Source organism: Embiotoca jacksoni, unplaced genomic scaffold, assembly GCF_022577435.1.
Source record: "Embiotoca jacksoni isolate LCO1_2020_lvr unplaced genomic scaffold, fEmbJac1.0.p SCAF_16, whole genome shotgun sequence".
Taxonomy (NCBI): Eukaryota; Metazoa; Chordata; class Actinopteri; family Embiotocidae; genus Embiotoca; species Embiotoca jacksoni.
This window is the reverse complement of record NW_027185296.1, coordinates 6,936,748-6,959,568: the sequence shown is the minus strand read 5'-3', so window position 1 is coordinate 6,959,568 and position 22,821 is coordinate 6,936,748. Positions and strand designations below refer to the sequence as shown.

The 22,821-nt window shown below is 39.2% G+C and overlaps 3 protein-coding genes across 7 annotated transcripts in view; 2 read left to right on the top strand and 1 right to left on the bottom strand.

Moving 5' to 3' along the window:
- Positions 1-7,911, bottom strand: alkal1 (ALK and LTK ligand 1). The gene is made up of 6 exons (XM_069149945.1): positions 7,586-7,911; positions 6,991-7,272; positions 4,422-4,475; positions 3,661-3,741; positions 2,158-2,231; positions 1-460 (listed from the first exon to the last, which is right to left on the bottom strand). The coding sequence occupies exons 2-5, from the start codon at positions 7,259-7,261 to the stop codon at positions 2,167-2,169; spliced, it is 471 nt and encodes a 156-aa protein (XP_069006046.1). The 5' UTR covers positions 7,262-7,272; positions 7,586-7,911; the 3' UTR covers positions 1-460; positions 2,158-2,166.
- Positions 7,912-9,052: 1,141 nt separating this feature from the next.
- LOC138198507 (dynein regulatory complex protein 11) lies at positions 9,053-15,565 on the top strand. Its single transcript, XM_069149944.1, has 19 exons — positions 9,053-9,133; positions 9,643-9,970; positions 10,125-10,244; positions 10,453-10,635; positions 10,719-10,790; positions 11,128-11,333; positions 11,436-11,520; positions 11,607-11,714; positions 11,907-11,982; positions 12,197-12,303; positions 12,540-12,614; positions 12,708-12,769; positions 12,864-12,946; positions 13,514-13,621; positions 13,708-13,907; positions 14,291-14,377; positions 14,484-14,661; positions 14,761-14,999; positions 15,351-15,565. The coding sequence occupies exons 1-19, from the start codon at positions 9,123-9,125 to the stop codon at positions 15,480-15,482; spliced, it is 2,460 nt and encodes an 819-aa protein (XP_069006045.1). The 5' UTR covers positions 9,053-9,122; the 3' UTR covers positions 15,483-15,565.
- A 2,233-nt stretch (positions 15,566-17,798) lies between these two features.
- The window catches only part of obscna (obscurin, cytoskeletal calmodulin and titin-interacting RhoGEF a), a 40,153-nt gene continuing 35,130 nt past the window's right edge, over positions 17,799-22,821 (top strand). For 4 of the 5 annotated variants that reach the window (XM_069150553.1, XM_069150552.1, XM_069150551.1 and 1 more), the window contains exons 1-8: positions 17,799-18,059; positions 19,177-19,280; positions 19,383-19,649; positions 20,544-20,705; positions 20,936-21,040; positions 21,227-21,493; positions 21,675-21,944; positions 22,479-22,745. In XM_069150553.1, coding sequence (XP_069006654.1) covers positions 19,241-19,280; positions 19,383-19,649; positions 20,544-20,705; positions 20,936-21,040; positions 21,227-21,493; positions 21,675-21,944; positions 22,479-22,745 — 1,378 coding nt within the window. In that variant the 5' untranslated portion in view covers positions 17,799-18,059; positions 19,177-19,240. Of the gene's footprint in view, positions 18,060-19,176; positions 19,281-19,382; positions 19,650-20,543; positions 20,706-20,935; positions 21,041-21,226; positions 21,494-21,674; positions 21,945-22,478; positions 22,746-22,821 lie in introns of those variants that run through there. The other variant, XM_069150555.1, reaches the window with a different exon arrangement.

Below are 22,821 nucleotides of genomic sequence, written 5' to 3'. Positions count from 1 at the left end.
CACTGTCGGTATTCCATAGGTTCTCATTGTCAGCAATCACTCAAGTGCCAAATAAAATGTAATGAAGACAATGACGGAGCATAATATCAGCATAATATTGAAAGAGGAATTCATATATAAGGAGAAAAAAAAGCTTCCTCTCCATCATATAGAACTTTTATAATCAAAATAATCTGATTTTGAATAATTGTGAAATTATTATATACATACCCTTTCAATAAATAGGTGCATTTAATATTAAATTAATATTTCCTTACAAATATATGATACATACAGGTACATTAAAATAGAAAGCAAATCCATTCAAAAACAACCAACAATGTCCATTTGTATGTTCAGTAATGACAACAATAACAACAAAAATAGAAACACAATAAACACACCAATGTTCTTATGACTGCAGTGGATTTGAAGGCACTTCCTTGGCAACACATTGATCCCTCCTCCGTTATTTTGGGACCTGAAATGAAATTGCAAAAAAATAAAAACCATGATAAGTATTAAGCATCCGTTAAACACCAGTTTCTGCACATTTTGAACCTTTTGATAAAAAAAATTAAAAAAAAAATGCTCAGAGCTTTTTGAATAAAAAAAGAGATTTTAAAATGTTTTTAAAGCTCTTTTTTCTAAATTTTTCAATGACTGCTTTCAACAAGCATACAAACAGAACAATACGTTTAAAGAAGTTCAAATAATAGAATAAAAGGAGGTTTGTCAAAATCCCCTTGTCCAATAGTGCTCAAGGGGATTTTGACACATCTTGACATCTCCATCTTTCTAAGAAAGTCCTGTTGTCAGCTCCGAAAGACGCACATTACTGGCCTGACGTTCCTCAATGTTATGTCGAAGATCATTCAGAAATGATCAAAATGACTAAATAATGAATCACTTCAAACGCCTCCCAGAGTCCGTCGATTGTGATATACGTTTGTCAGATTTCTCGGAACGGTTCAGATCTTATTATCTGGTTCACTTGAAAAACTGAATACCTAAGAATGTGTCAGCCTCTTCAATTTTATAATCACCACCTTTACCACAAAAAAAAAAATCCAATCAACCGCAATGACCAGTTGTGTAGATGAACCCTCTCGCAGCAATCACTCACTACCAGGACCTAATTGCGTTCACTGGGAATACATGCTTTTATCAATGTTGGATTTAGAAGTAGACGGCAGTGAGCGCTTCAGACCTGCTGTCGTCACAGATCACCTTAACAAAGGGATGACTGCGGCTACATCCAAAATGACTCCACTGACGGTAGTCTGAGTCCTTTCTTTGTCATGAGAGCGGCTATGTTTAGGTTCACTGTGTTTAAGGTAGAAGTGTTTCTGACAATAACTTCCAGATAGTGCATGATTTAGTGTTGCTCATTGGGTAAGAATTAAAAAAAAAAAAAACTTTTCAATTCAGTCATTAAAAGATGAAATTGTGAGTGACTTCTTGTTAAAATGCATTCCTAAAGTAATTAAAAAGTACTGGGAGACTCATTGCCATCACCCTGGCTATTTTTTTGGATGTAGAAGGAGGAGTTATCACACATTTACACTTCTGATGTTCTTGGAGCACGATGCAGGAGACACTAGGTTATGTATTACTGCCATCTCTATGTGCTCATTTTCCAAATGAGCTCAATCGGTTCAATGCATTTTGTTATATATAAATTTGGAATAATGATTCCAGAGAAATTAATGTATGAAATCTGTTTCTTTCTCTTCTTTCTGACTCTCTCTCTACGACTTGTGACAGAGTTGTTTTGAGTGCAGCTTCAACCAACCAGAACTAACTTTAAATAAAGCTTGAATGGAGATTAAATTGAGAGGAGTTTTTGTCCAACAGGGAAATGTTTCAGTGTGTCCAACACCAACAAATACATATTCTCAAACCCTACAAATGTTGGACAGATGTACTTGAGATATGTTTCTGATTATGTGAGGACCCGTTTTCTTCAGTTGCACATCAGACACACATTCAATCAAATCTGACCAAGAGCAACAAAGACATTTCTCCTTGTCAAGCTAAGGCACAAAAATGTGGAAAACATATCCATGTGAAATGAATATGTCAATCTTAGTTGACCACTGTTGTTTTGACAAAGAGCAATCCTGTATGGACGGCAGAGGAAACACAATCAAAGAAGAGGAAAACATATTTACTCACATCCAAAATCTACGATTGCATGCAGAGTGGACTCATTGCTAATCGTGTTAGCAATCTTGCACATCTTTTGTAATCTGAAAAAAAATAAAGTGGGAAAAAGATCATTATTGTGGCAATATCATACCATCCTTAGGTGTAGTTTTTCCCGTTGAGAATGCAAAAAAATATTCTTGAAACTGAAACCAAATGACACAATAACAAATTTAAAAAGTTTCAAATTCTGCTGTAAAGTGTAATATGGGTGAAAGGTAGTTTTAACTCTGATTTAAAAATATTCATGTACTAATGTTCCAATATGTAATAAATCCATAATAGTGTCAATCAAAGTGTGAGTGAAAATGTTCAAACAGAAATATAAACCCTCACAGGCAGTGCTGACATCAGAAGTGTCGCATTATGGTAATTCCTGACTGAGCGTTTAAAGTTGCAATGCTCCTTTAAAAGAGCAGCTCTGCATGTTAAATACAAAATCCATCATTTTTCTTTTATCACCATCAGTAAAATTAGCATGAGAAATGAACCATAACTGCGTTCTCCAATACTCTGCGTCATCCCAATCTAACAGACAAATGTATCCTGTATGTGACCCAGTTGCCAATATTGTCTCTATTTGTCCATCTGTCTCTGCCTGGCTTCAACTAAACTACTGACTCTAAATCACAGCGGGACAATTATGCTTGTTTGACTCCATCAAAAAAAATTCCTCCTATCCACAATAAAGGAAAGTCTAACTAAACAGATGTCAACGACAGGTGTCCATGATAAGTGAACACTGAACAACATTATTGTCTGCAATTATTCTACGAGGCCTGCTTGATGTCATCATCTTAATGTCCAAATTGTAAACATTCCAGAGGAACAGACTGATCCTTTACTTTGCAAACTGGTTACAGCTCTATGCGCTTCTATAGTGGTTCCCAATCCGTGGTTTGCGACCCTCCAAGGGGTTGCAGAGATAATCAGAGTGGTCACAGATTTATTAAAAGGATGGAAAAAAAGCAATGAAACATATTCTGACACATAAATCATGTTAATTGTTTAGAACTTTCTATTATTTTTGCTTGTAAATTTTGAAATACTAGATTAGATTACTTTGAAATTGTACTTTTTAGTTGAACTGCTTGCAAATCACAGACAGATTCAACTTGTTGCAAAGCAGGTCTAAGGTCAATTTAGCTTTGTTTATTCTGACAGTGGCAATCGGCCCACCGACTGTCATCAGAATTTGACTCAAACACTATTAAGTCCTATATAAAGTTGTAATTTTTCCAACCAAAAAACGCACACAAGAGTAAACTTAAACAGCAGAAATAGAAAACTCTCATTTGAAACAACCAACGTTTTTCAAACTTTGACAAATGTTTGTTAATGTAGAACCGCAGAAGCCAATTAAAATAATTGTTTTTCAGGGCCTTTTAAGCCTAATGCTTGATTATATTGCATAAAAAAAACAACAACATTGATTCGAAAAACAGCTAAATACCAAGAAGAAGGCATACATACATGCTGGTCTTGAGCAGTCCCTTGTGTTGTGATAAAGTCTATGAAAGTGTGTTTTGCACTCCGACGAGAACTTGACTTGTCCTGCTTAATGGAAAAGGTCTCATCAGGCAAAATGAAAAGCTTTCAAAGGTTCCACTTTATTTGACTTGCTAGTATGACTACGCCTAAAACTACAGGGAATTTATGAGTAATAAACACAAAAAAGTAGCAACGCACAAAGTGAAATTGAACAGTGCACAATCAGACACATGGTTAAGGAGTCAGGGTTCAACTGGACTTAGTGTGAAGCGGAATTGAGTCTTCAATTATAATCACCTAAGAGTTTCTGCACCGACATTTAAGCTTCCAGATTTTCACACCAATAATGAAGTCTTCTCATAGGTCCTGAGACAAATAATCAGCTTAACCTAGCACTGCCTTCAACTTAATTATGTCGGCTTCAGACCATGTGCTGTTTCTGTGCACTGTTGCCCTGCAGCTAAGCCGGGCAACCGTCTCCTGACCCACAGCACTGGCAGTGTTCAGGAAACAATCTATGACTTGAGCATACTGTATGTATGTCCATGTACAGGAATGAAAATATTTTTCTCACTACATTTCCAGCCAAAAGTTCCATGGGAAAAGTGCCAACTATGCTCTAAAAGTTGTTTGCCAGATGAAATTGTTTTGCAATGTCTGGACAGGACAGCAGAGAAGTGCAATGAAGACGTAAAACAAAATATTTGCGCTCATAACGTTGTCTTTGATGGCAGTTTTCTTACCTCCGAAATGCTGAATGAATTTGCCTTTCATGTTTGCATCTCGAGGAACAATTTCTGGAAAAGAAAATCACTGTTAGCAACCAAATCAACCTATGAGCAAAGTTTCACAGTAATCATTCATTGTCAGAGTCTGCATCTCTTATTGTGGTGCAGGAATATTCTCAATATCACCACTTTTAAGATGAAGTTCAACATGAGGCCACACAATCAATACTGAGTGCATGGTTAATATCTTTGATCACTGGCATCAAAATTATGTGACTGCTGTTATTGCATCTTACATAAACATAATTCCAAACTCCAGCATCCTAAATGAACATTATTCATTGTGATTCAATACAAATGTCGTTTTTGGGTGATTAATCTCCACCTTCATTTTTTTTCTCAGTGGTGACCTGGTAAACACTGTGGGGTCATTTTATGAGTTGTAGTTGGGAATAAGGGCATCGAGTACCCCACCCTTCTGTTCACTGTCCACATAGGCAACACATGCAGGGGTCTGATAACACAGTGGCCATGCTAACAGGCTAAAGAGATTATTGTATGAGAGTTTAATGCTCATCAGAATAAGTCCATGTAAGTAGTTCCTGGACAAATAGAACATTAGCCCCCAGACCCAGGAACATGTCATGCTGGAACATACAGGAAATATAAAAGGTAATGATTTAGCCCATTTGCATTGAAAACCATGAAAGCCAGATATACAGTAAAGCCAAAACTATTGAAGGTATTTAAAAGGCCAAATACATTCATATATTCCATAACTAGAAAATTAATTTAGGGAATTCATTTAATCATGCCATCAAGCCAAACCCCAGATTTGCAGGGTGAAAATGGCAGCCTGGACAACACAAAGTCAGCCAATGTGGTTTCATCACACGAGGCCTACATAGTATATATATATATATATATATATATATATATATTTTTTAGATTTTATACACTTTATTAATCCCCGAGGGGAAATTTCTTCATTCTTGAGCATTCACAAATACATTCATAAATACCACTAGAATACAAAAGTTGCCAGTCTAAACCTTATTTCTTGTGCCATACACATGAAAAGATATGAAACCTGTTTAAAAATAAACGTGTTTCTTTACATTATGTCTGTTGTCACATAACTGTCACTCTGATGACAGCCGTGGCTTTTGAGAATACACAGGGACAAAATGGGGGGGGGAACACATCACTTGGATTTACAGATGTTTCTCCTTCCATCCTCTTTGTGTTCAAAACATCTATCCTTGCATGACCGTAGATCTTTGGTAGTGTCACACGCACCAGTTGCTAATATGCTGCTTATAATATCCTCAAAAGATAAATTCCATCCAGTCACTGGTCTGAGAAAGGTACTTTTCCAATTGCATAAGCTTGGACCGAGACTTTGAGCTGTACGATGCCTGTGCAACATCACCACAACATGATCTAATTGGTAGTGACGGTACAGAGAATCCGAGATTGCCAATAAACAACACATTATGTACACTAAGCCCTTAATAAACTCCCACTGCACATACCAATGAGCCACAATCCCTGACAACTCTCGGTGAGAACTCTATCCATTGTGGCAATACAAAAATAGTTATGGTACATAAAAGGATTTTCGGGATACTTTTTCTTTATTACACTCAAACTTGGGCAATCCTTCTGCCTTCGATCTCAGATAATTGAAGAGATGTGTTTCAAAGATTTACAAAAGAACTTAATTCCAGTCTGGACAGAAAGCTTTATTTAAGGCAATATAGGCACAGCTCCACCACACACTTTCTTAAGCTCAATTTATTTCACTGGAAAGGATCTGTTTTAGTCGTATTACTAATAAATATAATTTTGCTTGGATAAGGTTTGGAAGCTTAAATCTGTAACATGCTCTATAAATTTTCTAAAATAAAAGTTCTGTATTTAAAGTGTGCTCATAAGGTCAAAAGAAGTATTTAAATAACTGTGACATTAAAAAATGACACAATACAGCCAATGATTTTTAATTGCTCTGCCTGATATGTCTTGTGGAGATGTATGTGATTGGAGATGCTGTCTGGGACATGTTTCTGTGTAAATGAGGTGGTCATCATTCATGTTTAAGATTCCACAATGAATCTTACTGAATGAATCATTCATAAGTTTAGCGTGACGATGCTCCTCCTACGTGAATTCGTAGTACCTATCCCCTGTCTCCCGTCCATCAATCAATCAGTTTGAACCAGGGAGCCATATGCTCAAGATGTGTGGTGAAAAAGTACCTCTCACCACCGTAAATGTGATCTAACCTTTTTGTCCTGCACAGATAAAGCAGACCTGCATGCATGCATTATATAACGTCTTTAAATTGAGTTGGACATGTGAGGACAGACAGATCTGGATAACATGCCCCTGCCAGATACCATTTAAAGGCAGGAAAAATGTATTTCCACCTTTCTCGAATGCACCAGCTTCCATTCAACGAAACTAAATAAAGCTCCTAAATAATGTGTACAGCACTGACCAGACCTATGGCAGCTGTCTCCAACAGTAAAATGGGGATTATGCTTTCATCATCAGGACCTAAAAATAAATCTTATCAGCTTACCTATGAGTCTACTGTTATCCAGCCTAGGGACGTAGAAAGGCTTTTCACGGGAGGAGAACTTCATGTCTTGGGCTGCAGTGAAGAGTCCACTGCTACAGCGCCTGGAGACGGGTTTGTCCCGTTGCTGGCTGTCTCTGATAACCTGTAAGATTAGATCCAACAGGGTCCTTCTCTCTTTCTGCTTAACCTCCTTGCTGTCCATACACTGACCCGAGGTGATCAGCAGAAAGAAGATAGTCAACAGTATGTGCCATTTCCTCTCCACCTGCATGACTTCACTGTCTGAAAGCATAAGCAAATAAGTTTTGTTACAGAGGGGGTTGCATGGTTTCTATTAAACCAAACAAAGTCCTTTTTGCTTGACTCTTGCTCGATAAGTGTACAGTTTACATCATGCTTAACAGCAGCAAATGTTTCACAATTGTCATTTGAGATCCTCCACACTTCTAAAATTACTGAAAAATGTCATGCAAGAGGTAACGTGCATGATCTCTAAGAGTGCAATTAATCCCCAGAAATGGTCTGTTGCAGCCCAGTTTACGCAGCATTCGCATTTCTTCTACTTTCATACAAAGGTAAAACAAATACAACTTACTAGTTACAGAGTTAAAGATGCTTATGTCCTGGAGAGCTGACACAGTTGTCTTCAGTAAATTCTTCCAGGCGTTGTCTAAGGTCCCGATAAGACAGAGGGAGAACAGCCAGCAGATTGTGCTCACCACCGTCTTTCTTGAAATAATGCGTTCCTATTTATACGAGGAGCCACCTTCTTGAAGGTAATACAATCGATTTCGAGTGGGTGGTAAAGCAATGTTGACATCTTTGGTGTAATTTCTTCCAGTGGCACTCGCTCACTTTGGCATGCGCTACTACTTTACGCACCAAAACACAACTAGTTTTAGTTTTACAGGACGATTCAACTCCAAATACAAACGACCGCCTTATAGATACGGCAGTGGTTTACCATGTAAAAAAGAGCCCCACTGATATTTCCATTGAAAAAAAAAAATGCTCAACAGAGACCGTGGCGCGGCGACGCGCAAGGAAGTAGTTTCCCAAATGGAACAACTTGTTGGATGTTGGATGCAGAGAAGAGAAGAATCCGTGGGCCTGTAAGCTTCTAGCTGACCTGTCAGCGTGCCGATGTTTTTGTTCACCGATGTCCAAGTCTTGTGACCGCCTAAGCGCTGCAGAGAATGCGCCTCCAGGAGCAGCCATCCGGCTATTTCCCCCCCATACCCAGCGCACGTCTATAACTGTGATGGAGCCTTTAGGACTTATGCAGGCTAATTAGAGGTTATCTATGTTTGAGGTGCATTTGAGAAAATGTTACAGAGGACTGCTGACTCAGCTCTTTGAATTATGAACGCACACCTCCCCACACCCATAAAACTAGCCGACAGATTGTAGTTTCAGCGTATTGTAACGAGTGCAATATTTAGGTTAACAATGCACGAAGTCTACATATTGCATCATATTTTCGTCTGTTATTGACAGTCGGAATTTATAAGGCATTAATTCCATGCAAGCTACATCTGCCAAGAAGTACCCCATCTACACTTTGCATGCATCCCATTGCATTATGGTACAGGAGGCAATAATTGGCGACAAAAAAACCAAAACGTCACCTAGTGGTGTCTCTAATGTTGCCCTAAGGCTAAAAAAAAAAAGAAAAAAAAAAAGAAGCTTTAAGCCCCCTATTATTTTAGAGTTTTTAAAATGTACGATACAGAAAAAACAAGATGACATTTTTTTTTTATTATTACTATGAAAACGCGACATATTCACATTGTTCAGTGAATCATGGTGAATAAAATGTCAAGTTACTTTAGGTGAGTTTAGTTTCCCCGTCCATGTGCTTCCTCTTACCTTTACGTGAACCTTATAAGTTGCCCTTACCGGTTGTCTTCTGTAACTTCATCCTAACCCCAACCAGTTATCTTTGCTCCATCAACATCTACGTCTTTATTTACGCTTTGACCTCAACCGCGGAGGTAAACACCGTCTGAAGGCGGACACACTTCCTGTGTGACTGTTACTATGGAGACGGACCAAGCACGACGCAAACTCGGGAGTACCTAGTTTGGTTATTCGACAATAAACAATTTCACTCTCTCTCCAGAGGAAAAGATATGTCACAAAGGTAACCTTTATTGTTGTATAATCAGCGGCTACTGTATTTAAATGTTGGCTTTTACCAACTCATTAGCGGCCAGCTGGTTTCATTTAGACACACAATTCGCATGTTTTGTAACTTAAAATACATTTGAAACCAGTATTGGCAATTTGGAAACGTCACATTGACTTTTAAAATATGGGAGGCTGTTTAGAAGTCTGTTTCCTCCAAACTACATAATTACACTGTGTGATATTCAGCGTGTTTTTGACCGTGTCGCTGCTCCTGCGTGTATCTCGATATATGAGACTCCTGTTGGTTAAATGTTCGTCATATCCTCTGATTGCTGTCCAGTGCTGTCTTTTACTTATTCTATCATTTTTAAGTTTTTTTTTTTTTTTACCAAGCAACAAGCTGTAGCTTGCATAAATTATTATTATTATTATTATTATTTTACTATCACTTATCTATCCTGCATTAAAGTACAATTTTCCAAGTCTGGCCCTCAGCTCATCAGTTCGATTACACTCTTTCAGGATGTACAACGAGCTGTGGGCAGAAGCCCAGTTAGAGCTGACCCGTCTGCTGACTGAAGAACTGCCTGCCGAGCCCCCTCGCCCGGAGAAAGACAGGGTCGTTTTCTTCCAGCGTCTGACCACGCTCTATGTCCGCTACATCCAGATCTTCAGGCAGCTGGAGAAGGTGTACGACCAGGTGGTCCACCCGCAGAAGAGACAACTTATTCGGAAGCTTCTTGACGGTGTAATGGGGAGGGTATTGGAGCTGAAGAATGAAATGGTGGAAACAGAGTTTTCAGAGTACCACTACATGAATGATGTCCTTCACGATTTGAAGCTCACACCTGTACGTTTTATTTTTGAGTGCAAGATTTAACTCGACTGGATGCCTGAGATCTGAAGTTACACTAACTTATCCACGGCAGACATAGTTTACCGGGAATGGTTCTACATCATGACACAAACTATCTCAACAAGTGTTTTCCTTTTTATCCCTCCAGCCCACCCTTGAGATCCCTATCCCTCACTATTTCCTCACTGAGCGCAGCAAAGAAGTACTAGAACGAAAAACGATGCTGACAGATATCCTTAAAATGGTGGAGATTACTGAAACCCCTGAAGTGAGTTGAAAAATAGCCTCATCTCAGTCCATTTTTGCTCATTTGTTCATTTCAATTTGTTGCATAGAAAAACATGTTGCATCAAATAAGCTGTAAATTGAAAAAAAAACATCAATGATAGTTTGCAATTAATTGTTACATCTAATGAATGGGTGACCAGCAGAAAATATCCAGTTCTTTTGTCTACTTCTTTTTATGGTCACTACAGGCTCTAATGGCTGTGCACATGAGTCAAGAGGAAGCCATTAAGGTCATTCAAGTGGCAGAGAGGGCCAGGCAAGGACGTCTGCAGGCAAAGTTGAATGAAGAGATCAGAAATAGGAACAGGAAGTACAGGACCAAGGACCCTGGACCAGCTGCCACTGAGTTGGCTGTGATTTGCATTCAAAAGGTCTTTTACATAATATCAGATTTCTCTTTCTTTGGCTGGATGCATACTTCATGCTCAAACTTTTGGTCGAATGTGATTTGCAGGTGTGGAGGGGCTACATACAGAGGAAGAGGACAAAGATTGCCCGAGAAGAAGAGATGATTTTTCTAGGAATGGTAAGTGTAATGAGCCATCACTTTTTCTGAAAGTCTTTAGCTGCAAAATTGGGTTAATTACTTTTCACAAAGCCATGAGTATCTTCAATGAAACCCATTTGAAAGCCAAAATATATGTATACTTTAAACATAATTTCATCCTTTGTCTTGTTTAAGGCCCAGTTAAGCCAGACAATGAGCAACTACATTATATAGCTGTACAATATAAAGTATTACACCTATTTAATCAAATTATTTTTCCCTTAAACTGTTACAATGATTGTCCTTGGTGTGTGTGACCCTGCAACAAAAAAAGATGTTTGACTTATACAGTATGTTTGGGTCATTTTTCTGCCAGATGATGGATCCAAAGTATGAAGTGCCCTGCCCTGCAGTAATCAGGGCCAAGGCCACGGAAGCTCGCACACGGTTTAAACAGGAGGAGTATGAGAAAGCTTACCAGCAGTCTATAGTGAGTGTCACAAACCAACTACGAGAAATGGAGAGTAATGACATGAGCAAGACCATGAAAGAACAAATACGGCAGTGGTTCGTTGAATGCCGGTAAGGTGGCACGCAGTTTGTTTTCACAATTTTAGCTACAATATTGGAGTTTTTAGACACTTCGTGAAACTGATCGTTTCATTTTGTTTTGTCTTTTTACAGCAATACTACAGGAGTGTTTCCAGACTACCCAGATGCAAAGGATGGAGGCTCAACCCTCATTTTTGCTGAGAAAAATCCTCAGCAGGTAAAACAGAACTTCAGCCAAAAGTATGACTCGTGACGTATTTTTATGAAGAGTTTACAGAGAATAATGTTTTGTGTATTTTTTAGTTAATGGAGGAAATCGCTGCAAAAGAAGAAGAAGAGTTGAACAGCAAATCCAAAGGGAAAGATGAAAAGAAGGACAAAGAGAAGAAGAAGGGGAAAGATGATGTGGAAGTAAGAGGATAGAGCTGTATGAAATGAATTTTCATTAATTTAATGTTACGTTCAGTAAATTCTGGTGATTTAGGTTGTTTGAAATAGATACAAATATGGAACAAATGGCATTTCATTGTCAGCTCTTTGGCTCCGGCAAAAACTAAATTCTTCACTTTCAGTGAACCAATGTAACTCTATTTTGAACTGCAGGAAGAGGAGGCAGGGCTGAAGATGCTGCCCTCTGCCTTTCTGTCAGACTTGGAAGTGGGAAACAAAGCCTTTGTAGGTATGTTAAAATTCAAAAAGGTCAAGGTATCTGGTGGTTCACAGTTTGTTTGATTAAAAGTTGAAATCTTCATCGAGGCATGCTAAAATGAGGATTCAGAATTCACATTCAGTTCATACAGTTTGACAGTATGCTGTTTAAAAGCTAGTCTGCAAAAACAGAACGAGTGGGCAACATACCATCAAGATTTTCCTTCCATGTTTGTCATCCTCAGATTTTTGGAAAACCCGCAAAGAGTCCGAAAACTTCAGCCAAAAGCATGAGGACGAGCTGATCAAGGAAGACATGAGAAAAGTCATTGAAGTGGAAATCCGAGAACAGGTTGTGTTGTGTACATTGTACATGATTTGAAAGTTGAGTTTATTCCTGATTTGCATCAAAGCACTTGTTAAGACTTTTTATTATTTCAGAGAATTGAGGCATTGTTGTAATTTTAACAAGCTGATAAAAGCACATGCAGTTTGAGTGTTGTAGGTTTGTGTCTCAGCCATTGGTGCTGACAACTGATAACAGTACCACCTGTAGTTGCACTGACTTGTCTGCTCTGTTTCTACCAGGTAGATGAGCAGATGAGACAAGAGTTGGCTGAATGGAAGCTGTTTGTGGACAAAGACAAGGGCGGTAAAACAAAAGTAAATATCAAGATATTAAAGTGAAAGACAACGGACATAGTCTACCGCGATTCCCTTGATCTGTTTCTTGATTGTATTCATGTTACTGCACAGAACAAGAAAGGATCCAAGAGTGGCAAAAAGAAGAAAAAGGAGAAAGATCTGACAGTTGATAGGTGAGGTCACATGATGTGTATGAAGTGCATAATTCTCAGCACAGAATCGTTTGAAACATATAAATTTGTCAATGCAATTTATTCACATCTACAGGACTCTTGAGTCTCTGTGTCAGGAACTGGTGGAGCAGGGCTTGTTGAAAAAGGCAAATAATGTTAGGCTGCAGGATTACCTGGGTAAGACACTGTGTATTGTTTGTGTAGACTGGTGTGTGTGTGTGTGTGTGTGTGTGTGTGTGTGTGTGTGTGTGTGTGTGTGTGTGTGCCCTGTCTTTCAGAAATCTTTTTGTCTTCTTATAATCATTATTTCATTTTCATATGATTGTAAATGAAGTGCAGACACTTTTACTGCTAAGCTCTTTTTAAACGGAAAAGTATCTGGAAATTATTTAGTGGTGATGTGCTGCCCTCTTCTGGTGTGTGAATGCCAAGATTCTGATGAGAATTGTTTTGCTTAAACAAAAGCAGTCTAACACACCGGTCCGGCCTTCACAAGCATTAAGAAGTTGATTTTAGAACAGCACCTCAAATTTTGCCTCCAAAATATAGCTGAATTAAGAGTCCAATAAAACATTCTAACCTTTATGAAGGTAAAATTTAATGCAGAACTGTTGTATTACTATATTTTTGTGAAATAATCTAATTGGAAAATGAGTATATATTCATTCATTCATGTAGTTTTTCAATGATTAACAGTGCTGATTAATAACTATAAGTCTAATACTTATTACCGTGCCTTCCTAGGTGACTACAGCTACCTTGGGACCACACTGAGGCAAAATGACATTGAGCCCATGCCTTCATTGTCAGATGTCCGACAAGTCATATCTCTATATGCAGTCTTGCCATTAGGTATGAACATTATTCGATTCATATTTGAAAAACATTTAACTGAAAATATGTGTGAGTTGAAACTCTAAGATTTCTATTGTTTGCAGGTTCTCAGGTGCTACACGAGAGGGCCCCTCTGATAAAGTCCATCCTGCTGGCAGGACCGGCAGGTGTCGGTAAGAAGATGTTGGTCCATGCAATTTGCCAGGACACGGGCGCCAGCCTGTTTGATCTGTCTCCCCTGAACTTGGCAGGAAAGTACCCAGGCAAGAGTGGCCTTGCCATGATGCTTCACATGGTGTTTAAGGTGGGACACTGCTATTTAATAGAACCCGAAGTCTTTTCCATGTCAGCAGTTGCATTATCACTGTTCTTAAAAACTTTAGACTGAGATATGTGATATTCTCTTATGATCTTTACCCATGAACTCTTAAGCAGAAACTCAACACAGCCTCATTCGAGAGCTTATAACTAAGTGAATCAAATATTCCCAAAAGTTTATTGAATATCCTCTCATCTGGCAGTTGTTTTATGCGGGATACAGTATGTGGTCATGTACCTACCACTAGTAACTTCACTTTCACTTATATTGTAAACCTATCTCTAGTGATCTTGGCATACCATCTGGAATTTCCTAAATGTTCCTCTTGCCGTAAAAATTCAGTTCTTCCTAATCATTCTTCCCATCAGGTTGCGAGACTGATGCAACCTTCAGTAATATGGTTTGACAACGCAGAGAAAATGTTCTACAGGAAAATTCCCAAGGAAGAAAAAGAGGTACTCCTGAGCAAAATTAAGGCCGAGCGGACTCATCTCATCGTACAAATGTTGTACTTTTTATTTATTCATGTGGTAATTTGGACTGTTTTATGTGTGTAAACAGTTAGACCCAAAGCGGTTGAAGAAGGATTTCCCAAAGTTTCTCAAACTGATCAAAGGAGAGGATCGTGTTCTGATCATAGGAACAACTAAAGACCCGCTAAGTGCCGATATAAAGGCGTTCTGTAAAATGTACAACAAAATCATCCTCATCCCAAGACCTGACTACGGCTCAAGACGCAGTAAAAACACGACACGCTGTCAAACAAATTGCAGTTTTTATAATTAATATTTGTATCTAGTTGATGTGAAAACTGACCTTTGACTCTGTTTACCTTTAGTCTTGTGGAAGCAGCTGATCCAAAAGCAGGGAGGTGAGGTAACCAAGGCCTTGGACCTCAGCTCTCTTGCAATGATTTCTGATGGCTACACTCCAGGACACATAGTGCAGGTGATCCAGAGCCTGGTTACCAAGCGTCGCGTCCTGCAGCAGGCAAACAGACCACTGAGTGCTGCTGAGTTTGTTGGCCCGTTAGCCAAGATTGACCCCGTGTTCCAGGCAGAGGAGGAGGCCCTGAAAGTACAGTGGATATGCTTTATTTAAAGACACTTAACACCAAGCTGAAAAGCAGAATCTTGCTGTTTCCTTGCATGTTTCACTTCAGACCACATCCTGAATCTCTGAAGATTATAGTTACAAGTGTGCTTTGTTGCAACTATAACCACATCAACAGTGATGTCACAGGGTCCAGGTGGACACCTGTACATTAATTTAGCAAGGTGAAAAGTTAAACCGATGGAGGTCAGCAAACAAGCTTTTCAGGGGTTGTCAAGTTACTCTTTAGATTTTCATGACATTTTCAGAATTTGATCATTTCATTCTCATTGTACTTTAAACACATGTGATACTTTTTCCTTTCCTTTTCACCAGAACTGGTACGCAAAGACTCCCCTGGGAAAGAAAAGAATTAAAGCTGCCACAGAAAGGGAGGAAGAGGAGGCACTGGCTAAAAGCAAAGGTGCAAAAGGTGCAAAAGGTGCAAAGAAGACAGGGAAAAAATGAACCTGTTTTTGCATTTAGTTAACTATTATTGAAGCTTGGATGGGAATTAGCATTTTATTAGGGTCAACGCTGCCCAATTGACTTCCTGCAAAATGAATAAAAATGAAATAAATTGTACTCATTGTTTTTGTTGTATGTTTTGCTGCTAGTCAATCTCTTCTCCACATTTGAGGGTGCAGTACAATGCTCTTTTGTATTGTGCAGGTAGATATGTTAAAAATATTATGATCGAAGCTTCTTCTCACTGTAACTAACTTAGTTTAGTGAGAAATAGAGGAAGGGTACTGCTTCATTTCCTAATCACTCTGTATATGATTATTATCATTATTGTGATGTTTAAATTTTGACATACCTCCTTCCTGCATGAGACTGTGTTTAGAGTTGATCCACTGGATGACTGATACTTGCTGAAATATTTACCTCACTCCCAACCCATCACAGGCGCTTGTATGTGGCCAATCAAAATGCATACTCTCCATGACTATGACCTCAAATATATTTAGTGGTCGGTCTCTGGTGGACAGACTTTTGTTGCTATAGTTATCAGACTGAAGGCCAGACTGTAACAAGACATGCCAACACAGTCAAGGGCATCTAATGTCGTGCCACAGTATGGCTATGGCTGCCTGCTACGAGACAAGGTTACGAATACTCTGATGGGAAAAATAAAACACTTGTGGTGGAACACAGAGCACGTAATTAAAATGACTTCTCAGCTCACCTGGTCTTGGCTCACAATCAGATATATTAAGCACATGTTTGTGATATAATATATGTGCTGAACGTTTCTGCAGTATATTCCTTTATTATGGCCGTGGTCAGGTCTAGAGAGTCTGGATCAGAGGAAATACGAAGCACAGGAGAGGGAGTGTTTCCAAACATGGGTCCAGAGGCTTAGGTGGAGTGTTCAGCTGTTTTGTTGAGTTCTAAATTCACTCATCAGATCCTCCCGTTGCTTTGGTTCCTTTAACATTACTCTATTTTTAGAGGATGTGCACTCTCAATAGGATGCTACATACATGAAGAACCATATTTCAAGATGTCAAGTTAATCTGTTGGCTGCTCTTACTGTTGCAGAACGTGATTAGGGGCCTTTTAATCTTTAGTCTTTGAGGGAAATAATATCCTGTTAAGGAATCTGTCAGATACGTTTTTATATGCCTAAAGTGACTCATTTTCCCCCTCATAAATGTCCAAGAAAACAGTTGAAAGCATTCTTTTGAATGGGCCACTGGAGATGTGTAAAATGAGATCGCTTTGCTTCTGTGGGCCACCATTCTCCTCTCAGTGACGACAAGTTGTTTTTTGTGCCCCGGCCAGACTGCGTAGAGATTATCCTGTCGATAGAGTTTCACTGGACTTAAGTTCTCAGTGGCACATGGAGCTGTCAATCAAATTTTGGTGTACACAATGCTGGTTGGTGCAGGCTTTGTTCTGTGTGGAAGAGGGAACCCCACAGACTTTAACCATGTATAAATTATGACAGGCTAAAGGACGGTGGGAGGGTATTAACCATCTCTATGTAGGATGAATATTTACATTGCATGGTGTCACTTTTAACATTTTCTTTTTGTTGAGTCCTATTGAACAAGACGGGCGCAAAGACCACCTTACTGCTTACTCTAGTGTCAATAAATGATGTCACAATTTAATGTACATCAGATATTATAGAAGAGACCATTTTCGTATCTTTGTGCATGTGTGTGTGTGTGTGTGTGTGTGTGTGTGTGTGTAAGGTCAGGCCCCTGTGTAAAGGCTTTCATGTCTGGACTCGTGTGATGGCCCTGTGAAAATGGGAGATTTATATCACCTAATCTTTGATGACCTTTCAACTGCGGCAGTGCTGGAAAGTCCCTGCGGAGATCCATGGGCTTTGATCTTTCTAACCTGAGGTTTAGGACACTGACATTTGTGCGCATGATTGTGAAGCGCACATGATTAAACTACAACAGCTCTATAATTCGTACAATGCTCTGCGGCTCTGTTGTATTATAATTATGTGCGGGCTACACAAAAATAACTTTTGCATAAACTTACTTTACTTTTCACTGGCTGAGGAGTTTTCAAGGAAATCACATAAGCGTGTCAATCACCCATTCATGCATGCTGGAAAACCATCAACCACACTAATCCAGTTGTATACATTTTGATTGTTTTTGATGGTCTCATTGATGCTGAACATGAGTTGCCTCACATCATTAAAGCCAAAGCTATCTTTGCCCTCATATTGACAGAAAGCTATTTTGGAGGTTAGCATGTGGGGAGAGATATGCCAGCTGTTCAGCACTATGCTCCATCACAGCAAGAAAAAAAAAGAAGAAGCACTAAAGGCTGTCAGCTTTGGGGACTGAGATGCAGCTAGAAAACCTGGACATACTCTACGTCTGCTAAACGTTTGCTGTTAATCTTAAAGGCTTTGTGAGAAACAAGACGAGACTCTGACAGATCTGCCATGTGGGATGTTTTATCTGGCTTTTTTTTTCTGAAGTGACGATTTGTTTTTGTTTTTTGTAACTGGTGCAAGAAGAGGGAATGAAAGGATGTATTCTTTCTAGAAAACACCTGTCAAAGTTAAAGGTAGGTGCATCACTGCAGGTTATCTGATATGTTCTTGTTTATTTTCAGTACATATTTTTATTGTTTGTTTTCATACATGATCAGAAACCAATGGAAAATCCCTGTTGAACGTGTGATAAATGGAAAATTGACAAAAAGTTGAATCACATATTGCACAATTGTATTAAGATATGTAATTTTCCAAAGTCTAAACAGGAGAATACAATATTTTATCATCAGTTGGTTGGATTTTGCATTAAAAAAATAAATAAATAATATTATATTATATTATATTATATTATATTATATTATATATATATATATATATATATATATATATATATATATATATTTTTTTTTTTTTTTTTTTTTTTTTTTTTTTTTTTTAAATCTCCATGGTGTTTGTTTATTTGTTCATTTTAAAGGCTCTCTTAAATTAAATTTGAATGAATTTATCATAACATATTAGGCCTCTGCAGGTAATCTAGATAATTGTTTGCAATTACAATGTCACTGCGTGACACATCATGAAATTTCAGCTTGCTTAGATTGACCCCGCACTTGGAGTACTAAGAAAACATTATGACCATCCTGGAAGTGTTTCATGATCTCAAATATCATATCAATCAGTTCAGTGATTGGGAGTTTTCAGTCAGCCTCTTGTTTGTTTTTTAAAACTTGGGTTTTAAAACCCCTTCTGCTGAGTTCAGTGAACACAGCCTGCTGGAGGCGGCATCACAGCTGAGTCTATATTGGTGGTGCTGAGCTCAGCCAATTAAAGTGACAGAGATTACTCTGCTCTTCATTACTGAGGACGACTGGCACGCCATCACAGGGATCAACCATATGACAGGAGACATGTGTATCCATTTTGATAGGCCAGTGTTTCCATCTTGGATGTGATAGTTTACATCGTTATTAGCTTGAGAGGAATTAGATTTGTATTTGAAATGTAACTGTGTCCAAACTAATTACAGGACAGACACTGCAACAGCGTATTTATAAAACAAAACAATATCTGAAGAATTGTGCGAATGAGCTGAAAGAATTGGTGGAAAGACTGAGTATCCCATGTAAAACAGAGATTCTGATCACTTTAGCCACAGATTTGACGGCATATATTTTAATCACGTTGTAGTTGCGGCCCCTCTGCTGTAGTAGAAAGCAAAGATTCCCCAATCACCCTGAGAAGAGCAAGAGGTATGGGAGACAATAAGCCTGGAGGAATAGTAGCAGCTGTCAGTAAGTTTTCTCCTCTGAACTAACTGTACCTTTTAATGTAGTTTTTGCAATGAGTGCGAAGCTTTTCGATTTCTAATGTTGGGTACGCCTCTTTTTTGCCAGAGAACCGGCTGCAGGTGGTGAAGGGCTTGGAGGATGTGGAGATGTCTGAGAGTGAGAGCTGTTCCTTCGAGGTGACTCTCAACCTGGCTTACATAGAGGGCATGTGGACCAGGGATGGGACGCTGCTGAAGTCGAAGCCCAACTGTCGTATCAGCACGCATGGAAAAAAACACTCCCTCATACTGAACAGGGTGGCTTTGGGAGATGCCGGCCTGTTCTCTTTCCAGGCCAACGGCATACAGACCTCAGGCCGACTCACTGTCACAGGTAGTAAATAGACTGAAGTATTGAATATGGTCACAATATTTAATGTGATCATGTGACCATGACTATGTTAGGTCAAAACCAGGTCAAAGCCAACACTTTAGCAAGTCATATTATGGGATAAAGTAATTCAAATATGCCTTCACTTTTATTTTACACGCTTTCAAATCAGTTAATAGGCTGACACACTTCATGGAGAAAAATATGTTTTTTAAGATGTGATAATTTGTGCACCAACAACTATTCAATGAGCAGTAATATAAGAGACAGAGCTACAGACAGGGGCTTTTAATTTGAAATGGTTACAGGAAGTCATTTTAAACATTAAACATAAATGTGCAAATACTATAGACTTCCGTTGATTTATCATTTAATGATGAGCCTGACAAAGAAGATTATATTGTTTTGAAACACTCCTTTGCCAAATCAATGAAAGTTCTGCTCATTTTCCCTTTAGCTATTTGCTCATCTGCTAAGTGCGTGCAATTCTCAGCGAGGTCAGGCATAACTCTGCATAACACCTTCAACTTGTGAGTAGTGTCGGTGCACAATAAAAGGTCATGGTTAGTAATGGCCCCACCACAAGCACTGAGTATTAACTATCAAACACAGAAAACTAAAACTTAAATGTTTTGCAAGTCTCCATGGCTCCACGTCATCTGTATTTCTGAAAGAACACTGAGCAATTTCACAGAAAAATCTAAAACACTTTCAACAAATCTTGGGCAACTGAAATTTGTACTCAGACTTTTCTACTGTAATATCAACAGTAGAAAAATGATGACTGAATGAATTATAGTGCTCTGGTTGTGTTACACTTAGATCATGACGTGGATGACTGAAAATCTTCTCTGACAATCTAACTTTAGAGTCACAGTTTAAAATATTTTCTGCCAGCTAGGGACATCCACATTGTGAAGGAGCTAGAGGATGTTGATACGATGGAGCGTCAGCCTGTGAACTTCCTGTGTGAGGTCAACCAGGTGGATGTAGATGCTCGGTGGTACAGAGAAGACTGCCGGATCCGACCTGGAGACAGCATCAAGATCAGACACCAGGGTAAAAGATCAACTGTTTTAGCATTGTTTTTTCTTTGATGATGCTAGTTCCGTTATAGGAATTTCTTGAATTGATGATGTTTCCTTAGTCATTCGGAAGTAGTCATATTTATTGTACATTCACCTCTCTTGCTGCACCTGGACTGTGACAGGGCAGTTCAGAGGAGTAACTAAAGAAAAGGTTAAATAAGATACAAATTCAAACTAATATTTGTTTTAATTTGATTTCAGGCAAAAGTCACACCCTGTTCTTCAAGTCAGTCAGACCAGAACATGCAGGAGAGATCAGATTCACTGCAGAGCGTGTCTCATCCTATGCAACTCTAACAGTAAAAGGTGAGCTACCAGATTCTAACCTTGTACCAGACATGAAGCAATGTTATATAGATTTATGGAGGGCACGCTCCTTTACAAAGTAAAAAAAAAATCCTGAATGTTCAAAATACAGTTCTTGTAAAACGAAAGAATAAAGTAACATCTGACAGAATTTGGTCCTTCAAGGCTGTTCTTTTCTTTCTCTAGAGCTCCCAGTTCAAATATTACGTCCTCTGAGGGTCAAGATAGCCATGTATCGCCACAGAGGTCTGCTGGAGTGCCAGGTTTCACGGCCTAATGCTCAGGTCAGGTGGTACAAGAACAGGAAGGAGCTCCTGCCCAGTAAGAAGTACCAACTCATCAGCCAAGATATCTACAGGCAGCTGACCATCGATGACATCTGCTCCTCAGATGAAGACACCTATACGTGTGATGCAGGAGATGACAAAACAACGTGTCAGCTTCTAGTGGAGGGTGAGATACATGCTGTCATGTGTTCATATACCCACACTGCAAAACTGCAACTACATGATTTGTAATACACTTGAAAAGCTGAAAATGATTGATTTTCATATGTATTTCTTATGGTCAAATGGTACAATTAAAATCAGGCCTTGTGCAGCAGTGGTAATGTGTATTATGGCTGTGCTTGCAGAGCAGGCCATCAGCATAGTGCGGGGGATGAAATCCGTGGAGGTGATGGAGCCAGAACCTGCGCTATTCCAGGTAGAGACCAGCCTAAAGTCAGGGAGGCCCCCGAAGTGGATCTTGAGCGGTGAGGTTCTGGAGCTGTGCGCAGCCGTGGACATAGACAGGGAGGGCACCCTGCACAGCCTCTGTCTCACCTCCACAGAAAGCTCCATGTCGGGCCCTGTGGTCTTTGTGGCCGGCAAAAGTCGTTCTACTGCTCAGCTTTCTGTGAAAGGTGAGTTTCCCACACCTCACCCCAGTATATAGTAGAAATCATAGGCAAACCAAATTCACATTTTGTTCTTAGCTAAAAAAAAAAAATGGTGGTTTGAAATAAAATATCACTGTAATATATAATACAATGTAAAAGGCAGGGGGGGACCACAGGCAGTGCAGTTTTACACTATGATGTATGCCCTGTCAGCTGGCTTACCACAACCACAGTCTTCACATTTGATAGCATAGGCTTTAGAAATCTCCTGTTCACATTGTGACAAAAGCTCCCTGGTGTGGCTTTGCTCTGAGTTTACGCGCACAGCAGAGTTTCAGTTGTTAGAAACTGGAGGTTTATTTGCAAAAGTAATTTTCATCTCAAAACAGATGAAATGTCTTGTGATTTTTTTTTTTTTTTATTAAAAAAAAAAAAAAAAGCACCTCGTAAAGCAGGCTCTTGACTGTGAGTTTCATCTTCATTTTTTGTCTCATGTATGCAAAAAAAAGCCCGACAATGATGTGAGTGAAGTGTAAGCTGTACATCTGTCCCCTCCAGAGCGACCTCTTCAGGTTGTCCACCACCTGGATGACGTGGAGGTGAAGGAGAACAGCTCTGTGACTCTGAGCTGTGAGTTTGCCCCCTCTCCTAGGGCGGTGCAGTGGTTTAAAGGTCGTACCGCTCTGAAGACCTCGAACAAGTACAGCATGAAGAGAGAAGGGAAGCAAGCAGAACTGATCATTCACGGCTTGACAGGAATGGACGCTGGACAGTACCGCTGCATGGCTGGAGGCTCACAGAGCACAGCACATGTTAAGGTTGAAGGTAGGTTAAACAGCATATGATACAAAACTAGATTTATTACACTTCAGGTTTCTCCGTATAATTAATTGTGTCTTTG